The 11362-nt window shown below is 39.3% G+C and overlaps 1 protein-coding gene across 1 annotated transcript in view; it reads right to left on the reverse strand.

The window, feature by feature from the left end:
- The window catches only part of LOC137430044 (neuropilin-1), a 90988-nt gene that overhangs the window by 79481 nt on the left and 145 nt on the right, over positions 1–11362 (reverse strand). Inside the window, exons 1-2 of the mRNA XM_068120537.2 lie at positions 10961–11362; positions 7968–8145 (exon numbers count right to left, since the gene is read on the reverse strand). The exon at positions 10961–11362 is cut by the window's right edge and continues 145 nt beyond it. Coding sequence (XP_067976638.2) covers positions 7968–8145; positions 10961–11054 — 272 coding nt within the window. The 5' untranslated portion in view covers positions 11055–11362. The remainder of the gene's footprint in view (positions 1–7967; positions 8146–10960) is intronic.

Here is an 11362-nt window from a genome sequence, read left to right on the forward strand (position 1 = left end):
AAAACACTTTGCCGTCTTGGTGGCGGAAAAAAACCCCACTTTGTTTTTAACAGTTCCCGAGAAATCCTTGAAGACGTCGGAGCTATCGACAATTTAAAATAATAACATGTGGACTTTGTTCTAAACAGTTTCTCAAAAAATCTAAACTTCTAAAAAATCTAAAAATCTAAACTTCTAATCAAAAGTTCTAAACAGATGCTCTAACCTGAAGTTGAAGTTGAACTGAAATATACGATCAGATGGAGAAGAACGGATGATTTTAAATCAATACGCTTCTCAGATGAGAGGATGTTAGAGGAACGGGACTAGAACTGAAGACCTATTGATTTAAAATCATCCGTTCTTCTCCATCTGATCGTATAGCTCAGTTGGTTAGGGCGTCGCACTAGTAAAGCGCAGGTTCCCAGGTTCGAATCCTGGATGATCAGTGATTTTTTCACTGATTGTCATCTATGTATGGTTGACAAGTTTAAAATTAATTTATTCTTAAGTACAATCATTTTTTAAATGAAAGTCCTGTGTTCATGATTTCGACCTTATACCTGTGAATATAGTTAATAGTACAAATTTCTCAAACTTGAAAGCTGTAAATTGAACAATGATGTAAATTATAATGTAATGGATATCATAAACAAATTTGATTGTCTCAATTATTTATGTCTGTCTGCCTTATCCTGGCATGTATACATTATGTATTGAACATGGAAACGAAGCAAAAGTAACAGTACTCTTAAACACTGTTAATCATGCAAGCACTTTCCATGACATGCGTAATGTATACATGTTGTACTGTTTTAAATAAATAAGTTGAAAATGAATCTTCTAAAAAGTAAAAGGAGTCAGCCGTCAACTGCCACTCATTGCCATTCTTCAAATCAAAGAAGATGAACTGATCATAGAAGGTAGAAGTGAGAAGTTAATTTAAAAAAAGTAAAATAAAAATGATTTATTTGCGGCACAACATGTGTTTCAGCTGCGGCGGACCATATTTTCAGATTGGATTCATTTTCAACTTATCGCTATGACTATCTAGATACAAAAATATCATGTTTATTGGTGTATTTTAGTGAAAAGGAGGTCTAGAAACAATATCACAATCAATTTTTTTCATTTTACTCCTCAAACTATCCAGAAATAAAAGAAAATGCAGTAACGTATAGTTGATGAATATATATTTACTTGCATTTTCATCAAGTGCGCGTTAAAAATTAATGAGCACCCCTGGTGTCTGGGGACATGGTGTTTCTTGTTCAGGAGCACATCCCCAACCCATCTATAGCAATTTTAAGTAATCCCCTGCGTTGTTGCACGAAATTGTCAAATTGAGCACATTTTAGCCCTATGCCCCATGGCCTATTGGCTTATACACCGCCCAAATAGCTACAGTGACGTGAAAAAGTAAGTACACCCCATGTAAAGTTTTGACTTTTTCAACATATTTCAACATACAGCTATTTGATCTTCATTTCAACAATATTGATCGATAAAGGTGATATAATATAACAGATATCATGAAACATTTACATTTTGTAGTCCATTGCATCTATCTATAATTCCAGTAATCTCTGTCTGTCTGTACGTTTGTCTGTGACCGCTGTTTCTCGACAACCACGGGTCCGATATACTTTTAACTTGCCAGGTATATTGCGGGGGACCCGAGGATGTGCCTTTTCAAGGTTTCATATTAATCGGACAATTACTTACCGAGCTATGTCCAAAAAACGATTCAACCAATCAGAGAGCAGCGAACGATCGCGTGTGCCGAACGTGGCGGGCACACTCTGCCTCGGATGGCACATTTGAGAGCGTATTCATTTATTTCACGTTTGCAAACTATGTTGGCGTTAAACTATGTTTTACAACTAATAAAAACGAATTTGCGATTCATTCGCTTTCCTGCGCGTTTGTGCACGCGATGGCGATTTCTTTACCAAACTCCGGAAGCCGTTCGCTTTGGACCAAACCATTGCATGTAAATAGAGGGGGGGGATTGTCACCACTCGCAAGCCGTTCGCTTTGGACCAAACCATTTCATGTAAATAGAGGGGGGGGATATAATTTTAGATATAGATATAGTACGGGCATGCCCTAGTAATTTAAATAAACATAAATGCAAATTTCGCATGTGGAAAAAGTAAGTACACCCTTGGCTCCAATAGGTGGTATTGCCCCCCTTTGGCAGAAACAACCTCAAGAAGGCGTTTCTTATAACTGTCTACCAGTCTCTGACATCGACAAGGAGAAATTTTTCCCCACTCCTCCATGCAGAATTATTTCAGCTGTGCGATGTTTGAGGGGTTTCTTGCATGCACAGCTCGTTTCAAATCCCCCACAACATCTCGATGGGATTTAGATCCGGGCTTTGACTTGGCCATTCCAGAACACTCCATTTCTTTCTTTTCAACCATTCCTTGGTGGATTTACTGGTATGTTTAGGGTCATTGTCATGTTGCAAGGTCCACCTTCGGTTGAGCTTCAACTTTCCGACAGATGGCCTCACATTATCCTCAACCACCCTCTGGCACAATGAAGAATTCATAGTGGATTATATGATGGTGAGCTGCCCAGGCCCTGATGCAGCAAAGCTGCCCCAAACCATAATATTTCCACCACCATGCTTTACAGTTGGTATCAGGTTCTTGTGGTCAAATGCTGTCTTTGGTTTTCACCAAACATGTCTTCTGGTACTGTGGTCAAATAGCTCTACCTTTGACTCATCTGTCCAGAGCACATTGTTCCAGAAGTGCTGGTCTTTGCCGAGGTGTTCATTGGCAAACTTTAGTCTTGCCCTGATGTTCTTTCTGGACAGCAAAGGTTTCCTCCTGGCACACCTCCCATGTAGATCAAATTTGTGCAGCCTCTTTCTAATGGTAGACTCGTGCACTTTGACATCAACAGTGGCAAGAGCTACCTGTCGGTCCCGTGATGACATTCTGGGGTTCTTAGAGACTTCTTTCAGCATCTTGCGGTCTGCTCTCGGGCTGAACTTGCTGGGGCGGCCTGGCCTGAACAAGTTGGCAGTTGTTTGGAATCTTCTCCACTTGTAGATGATCTTCCGGACAGTCGAATGATTGATTTCAAATTGTTTGGAGATCTTTTTAAATCCCTTCCCAGACTCGTAGGCATCTATAACCTTCTTTCTGAAGGCCTCAGAGAGCTCTTTTGAACTCGGCATGGTGACGCCGCACACTTCAACAACAAAGAGCAAACCAAACTAAATGTCTGAGGTTTAAATAAGACAGGTTCCTCCAAGATCCTCTCTAACGATGTTCTAATCATTTGCACCTGAGCTGGTGCACCTGATTCTAATTTTAGGTATTTGAAGTAGTGATAAATGTAGGGGTGTACTTACTTTTTCCACATGCGAAATTTGCATTTATGCTTATTTAAATTATACAATGGACTCCAAAATGTAAATGTTTCATGATATTTGTTATATTATATCACCTTTATCTATCAATATTGTTGAAATGAAGATCAAATAGATTTATGTTGAAATATGTTGATAAAGTCAAAACTTTACATGGGGTGTACATACTTTTTCACGTGACTGTATGTGGAATTCTCTCATGTAGAGATTAAACCCATGTCGTTTGAACTTTGACCGAGGTCATTATTTACTTTTAATGATGTTTATATACGAATCAAAAAGAAGATAATTGGTTTTGGGTCGTCCTTTCCGCATATCCCGTGGGATTGTGAGTTGGAGAGACGACCGTGATGGCGGGAGGGGGTTGGCATTCTCTCAAGCAGGGATTCAACCCATGTCCTTATAAAAGGTCTTTGTCCCAGGTCATTATTTTTAACCGTGTGTTTTCATTCGTCAGGTTGCGATCGGTGCAGCCGTTTGTGCGGTACCCGGGAAAATAACGTAATGTGGGAGTCCAAACCTGAAAATGCTGGAGACCACAGCTGAAATTGGAAAAACAATATAGCCTATTTTACTCCAGAGGGTCCCAGGATTACCCACCCAACATATCGTTGCGATCGGTTCAGCCGTTTTTGCGGTACCTTCGAACGGACGGACGGACAGACAGACAGACGGACGGACATTTGGTGAATTATAGTAAGATATAGATTATGCCACTTGGCTTATGGAGCTTCTTATGAACTGTCAATACTTTCACCTGTTTTGGGGCCACGTTCCAATTATATTCCAGGTGGTGGTGGTTCGTATGCACCCTGAGGCAGCTTGGCTGCATCATTTTCTGGCTGATGCAATGCCCCCTATTACCAGTCAGCTGGCACTCATTCTGCTGACCTTGGAAGGATGACACACTGAGTCAACCCACCTGGTGTTAATTCAACGTCATGGCAGAGGCTCAAACTCAGGATCCGAAGATCTCAAGCCATGAGCCATCTTAACCGTTAAGCCAACACGAGGCTTTTATTCCAGGTGACCTTCATTCCTTTAATTTCATTGTCGACGGTATGTTGGACATGCCACCCTTCTCTTCCCATCAGGTGCCCAGCATATTGTTCTTTTCGGTATATCTTGATTCTCCGTGTGCAACACGTGACCAATCCATCTCCACCTCATAATTTTGATCTCTTCTATGATGTTTTTCCCCCATGTTGGCCTTTTAACCTCTTTCTTACTAACCATGTCAGGCCACAACATTCTCAAGATTTTCTTATGGCTGCTGTAAATGAAACACTCTAGTTTGTTTGCTATTTTGCTATTTCTTTGGTGATTTCCAACATTTACATTCAAATATGAGGTCTGATGTCACGTTGCTCTTAAAGATCTTCAAGTTTTGTGTTGTACTTCTTCGACTTCCAAATTTCCTCGAGTCTCATGAATGCACCCCTTGCCATTTTTATCTGTTGTAGTACATCTGCATCTACCCCATCCTGTTATGGTAACTATGGAAATGAATGAATGAATGAACCCCAGATACGTAAACATGTACCCCAGATACGAATGGACCCCAGATACGTAAACATGGACCCCAGATACGTAAACATGGACCCCAGATACGTAAACATGGACCCCAGATACGAATGGACCCCAGATACGTAAACATGTCAACCTCTCTATTTGGTCAATTGTTGCACATGTTGTTTTTGTTTTTGTTGTTGTTGTTTTTGTTGTTATGTGCGATATGTATGTTCATGCTTTCTGTTTTGGCTATGTTAATTTTCGGCCCCACTTCCATCGTGTATTTTCTTTCTCTTGCCTGTTTTGCAAGGATTGTGACATCAGGGAGATGTCACCTGCAAAACAGAGTTCCTCCAAGGTATCCCTTTCCTTCTCTGCTCAGTGGTTTTGTGCAACACCCAGACCAACACCACTAAAAACAATAATGGAAACAACATCAAAACAATAGTCTGACCACTGTAGTCAATGGCAGTGTTAGGACCATGCAACCCATGCAATTTCATAGGGCACCGAGGCAAAAAGGGATCCCACGCGACCAATCGTGGTACACAGTCTTTTGAGCTGGCGCCCCCCAAAGGTGGTGGTGGTGGTGGTGGTGGTGGTGGTGGTGGTGGTAGTGATGGTGTTGAGTCTCACTTTGCTGGCAAACCACATCAATTTATGAGTGGTGTTAAACACAGTGCGAAAGGCACGCTCCGACTTAAGGAAAAAATGTAACATGATGAAGCCGGTGGAGAGGGAGGAGAGGAAGGAGATGGTTTGTTTAACGACGATACGCAAGACGATTACAAAATGACGGGGAGAGGTTAGTAGAGAAAGCAGGTTAAGTGGAAGAATAACTCCGTTTAATGTGAGCATACGAATCAAGAATGACAATAAAATGTGGAAATGCCGAATGCCGATACAAAGCAATATTGTTGAACAAATCCACACCACGATTCATTGTGTGATCAGCAAATCTACCCCTCATTCGTAATATTGGACTAACCACGTGTATCACTGCGGAATGTTGCGGGTTTTTAATCAGGAAGTGTGTTGGAGCAGCTGAGGATGAAAGCAAATCACCCCAACGGCTCTGAAAAGCGAAACATAGCTCAACAGAAGCCGAAAAGGATTGAAAAGCACCCACGAGTAACTTATTTGTCGTTATACAACAAGCAGTCGGGAATCTGCCGTGACACCCCATCTTCCGAACCTCATGCGAAGGAGCGGGATCGGGCAAAGAAAGTAGCTACAACCTTTGTCTGATGACACCACAAGACCTCTAGCAAGTTTGGTTTATAGTGGGTAATCGACTACCGAATGGATCTGCTGCAGAGACAGACATGCAGAGACAGACATGCAGAGACAGACATACAGAGACAGTGTGAGGTGGGAGAGGTGAAAAAAACACATGGACACTGCTCGGGCTTCCAGGACAGAAGTTGGTATTTCAGAAAAGTGGATCTGGGGTGAATTACCGGGGGTAGAAAAGATCAAGGTTTTGGATGGGGGAAGATAAGAGATGGTGGTGAACAGCTGTTCAGTGGTTGAAGATGTGGAGGGAGGAGAGGGATTGAAGAGAGTGTGGGAGTTTGTTCCAGAGGCGGGAGAAAAGAGGAATGAATGAGTGAAGGTGAGCAGAGAGTCTTGATTTTGGCAGTTTAACCATAAGAGGGTTGCAGGCAGATCTTGTGCGACCTGTAGGAACATTTGGGGGACAGAGCACAGAGAGAGCTGGGGGGGGGGCAAGGCCGGAGAGGAGTCGGTAGAAGACAGAAAGACCTAATGCCAATCTTTACATCCATCTTTACATCCATCTTTACATCCATCTTTACATATATGCTCATCTTGACATTCACTCCCCCTCTAAAGAGACTATATTTCTGTTTGTCTTTCACTGGCTTGTCCCCTCCCATTCTGTCTGTGGTTAACTGTCTATAGAGATCTCACAAACGGTTGCCATGTCTCCCTTGTCCGCTGCTGTCTCTACTTCTGCCACCACGTTGTCCCTGTAATAAATGTTATTATTCCTTGCAGATTTCTTCACAACTTTGTCTCGATTCATGTATTTCTTTTGCAGTCCTTCCTTTATCCTCTGTGTTTTGCAACCTTGTAGTTTCTGCTTCAGCTTCTTCCTCTCCTAAATTTGATGCCATGTTTGGCTGGAAATCCGCGATTTATTTTGAGTCCTCCGAACTCCAATCACTTTCTCTACAGCTTCTCTGTACACATCATCAATGAACTTACAAGCTTCATCTATCACTTCAAAATCAATACCAATCCCTTCTTCTAATGCTGCAAATTTGTTCTGTGCCTCCATGTTGTATTTCTCACACAATCCCCCGTCTCTGAGCGTATCCGCACCGAATCTCTTCCACCTTTGGGTGTGTGTTCCTGCTTTCTTCAATTTCAGTTCCAGATGTGGAATCAGTAGTCGATGTTCACGAAAGACGTCTGCTCCTCTTTTTAACTTGTATCTGGAAACGATCTTCCCCACATCTCTCTTATCATGAGATGATCAATCTGGTTGTTGTCTCCCCTCGCAGTCTGGATTCACATAATGTGTCGCAGCAACAATGCTCCTTATGCACGGCCACATCTTTTAAGTTACATTCTCCAAACTCGGGAAACAAATACAACTTTGTGTGGGTGGTAACATAGGGTGTGTGGCAGAGGTCTGGGTGTGTGTGGGGGGCCGGAGGGGGGCATGAATTCTCTATGTAATTGTGTACCGTGTGGCGCCACCTGGTGGTGGTGGCAGAGGGTATTGCAATTTCCTTCTTTACATGGGCAATGCTGAACTTAAAGCACTCTTTGCATTGGTAAATTTGTCCTCCTTCCCTTCTCCCCTCCCCCAAAATGGAGGGGTCTGTCAAAACCCCCTTCACCCCCAAAATATGTATACGCAGTATATCTCTCCCCTCCCTCCTTTTCCTCTCGCCTCCTTCCTCCACTCCCCCTCCCCTTTCTAGCAGCAAGAGACATGACGACTAATTGGTCCATCAGCAAAGCGACGAGTAGGCTCTTTTAGTGTAGGATAACTAATATTGCATAGATCACAACTAAAAAGGTTAACACCTCAAAATAAGTAAACACTTTCTACCTGCAATTGTTGGAAACGTCGAGATCAAACAAGGGGTCGAAGGAGAGCAGCAAACGTTGCCCTGGCTCTGAAGCACGCAAGGTCCAGTGGCAACTCTCGTGAGGTGGGTAGTCTGATGGGTAGCCCGGAGATGTGAGGAACCCCAAATTCTTCACGACGATTTCTCCACCACAAGTCGCTGGTGAGATTGAAAAGAGAGTAGTTAATTAATAAATTATCAGCAAATGGGTTAATCTGTTTAGCATTCACATCTGAGGCCTATTGCTTGTGAGGCTGGGGTCCCAGGTTCTCATCCCATAAAACTGTTTGTCCTTGTCTGCTAATGTCCTTGCAATTCCTGTTCTGATTTGTCCGTTATCTACAAATGTCCGTGCAATTCCTATAATGATATGTCTCCTCGCAAGTTCTTTCATGAGCCAAATATCAGTGTATATATACATTTATATATATATATATATGTATATATACATTCAGAGGTCACTTTTATTGCTATTTATGGATGTCAGATGCCTCAGCCAGGTGTGGTCATCCAAGCTGTCAACACCATTGATGGCACACCACACCCACAGGTGTTAACCTCCCAAGGACCCAACATAGTTGAGGGTGAGGTCTCAAAAGCGTGAAGAAAGGTATTGCCATTTAGTACAGCCAAGTACAATACGTGATGTCATTTAGCCAAAAGCCTTGGTGATGTACAAGCAATGGAACCGAGGAAGCCAAGGTAATATTTGTTCAGAGACAATTGGATGGACAGCATGCTGTATCATGACGTGAAATAGCTATTTCTGTCTAGTTGTTTCTGTCACCACTGGTGAAAGAATCACAAATGAGCAGGACTTTGTGTGATAGTGAAGCGGATGGGGGGAAAAAGGGGCGAAATCCATGATATGATGATACCAAAACATTGATACCAAACACCATTTTAGCAGTAATTGAATTTGAATTTGAGGTCTTGTATAGCAACTGCACAAGTCAGACTATCCCCTCCCGTTTACAAAAATATGAGCAAAAATGTAAAGCATAAAATGCGTCAGTGGGGAGGTCATATCGCTTCATTCCATCTCTGTGCGTGCGGAAGGCTGCGCAGAGAACACACAGGCGGTGATGGCATAGATAACGTGGGCATCATAAAATGGAGTGAGGGTATCGAGGGGGGAAAAATTACAGCGGAAAGTACACGAGGTAAGTTTCGCATCTTTAGTGGTTCATACATAATACATGTGAAATATGATGTCATAAATATGCTCATCAAACAACTCAATAAACGAATCTTTCAACATTAGTTGTATGTCAACCGACTCAAAACCATGCAATGACGTATTATTCGAGGAATGCGTAACATTAGATATACATATACATATACATATATGCATGGCCACATCATATACATATACATATATACATATACATATATACATATACATATATACATATATACAAATATACACATATACATATATACATGGCCACATCATATAGATATACATATACAATCATACATATCCATATATACATATACATATATACATATACATATATACATATACATATATACATATATACATATACATATACATATATACATATACAAATATACACATATACATATATACATGGCCACATCATATAGATATACATATACATACACAATCATACATATACATATATACATATACATAATTATATACGTAATTATATACATATACATATATACATATACATATATACATATATACATATACATATATACATATACATATATACATATACATATATACATATATACAAATATACACATATACATATATACATGGCCACATCATATAGATATACATATACAATCATACATATACATATATACATATACATATATACATATACATATATACATATATACATATACATATACAAATATACACATATACATATATACATGGCCACATCATATAGATATACATATACAATCATACATATACATATATACATATACATAATTATATACGTAATTATATACATATACATATATACACATACATATATACATATATACATATACATATATACAAGGCCACATCATATAGATATACATACACAATCATACATATACATATATACATATACATAATTATATACATAATTATATACATATATATATATATACATATACATATACATATATACATATATACAATATACATATACTATATACATATACATATACATATACTATATACATATACATATACATACATATACATGACCACATCATATACATATACATATATACATATACATTATATACATATACATATATACAATATACATATACTATATACATATACATATACATATACTATATACATATACATATACTATATACATATACATATACATACATATACATGACCACATCATATACATATACATATATACATATACATTATATACATATACATATATACATATACAATCATACATATACATATATACATATACATAATTATATACGTAATTATATACATATACATATATACATATACATATATACATATATACATATACATATACATATATACATGGCCACATCATATAGATATACATACACAATCATACATATACATATATACATATACATATATACATATACATAATTATATACATATATATATATATACATATACATATATACATATACATATATATACAATATACATATACTATATACATATACATATACTATATACATATACATATACATATACATGACCACATCATATACATATACATATATACATGGCCACATCATATACATATACATACTGCATATACATATATACAGGGAGAGAGAGAGAGAATGAACAGAGACCAGTTGATACAGAGAATCTTTTGATAATCAAATGCCGATCATTAGCCAAAAGAAAAGGCCCAGTTCAATAAATCTATCACCATGACCACCCTGCTGCTCAGATTGCTTCCTTATGCCCCAGTCTTACCTCCTTCAACCAGACCGTGCGTCAAGGACATCAGGCTGAAGAGGAGTTTTGTCATCGTCACAGCAGACATCCCAATCATGTCATCGATCTTCATCGCAAGGCCGCACAGATGTTCTAATGATGGTCGCAACAGATATACTAAACTACCTACCTTTTTGTTTACCTTTTCTTGTCTGAATGGCACAACCACAACTGCTCACCTGGCTTATCTTCAAACTTTCTTTAGCTCGAGTTTTGGCTTACCTTCCCTGCCACTCCTAGCTCTTGTAGTATACCTCCTGCATTATCTACCTTTAGGTCACTTCGCTTTCAGTTATAATACAAGCTACGTCTAAGTTGCTCTTTCTAGTATCTGTAACATCCGGGTCTATGCATCAAATCTGCATCTTGAGCAGCTCACTT

This window comes from Myxine glutinosa, chromosome 1, assembly GCF_964187855.1.
Source record: "Myxine glutinosa chromosome 1, kmMyxGlut1.1, whole genome shotgun sequence".
Classification (NCBI taxonomy): Eukaryota; Metazoa; Chordata; class Myxini; order Myxiniformes; family Myxinidae; genus Myxine; species Myxine glutinosa.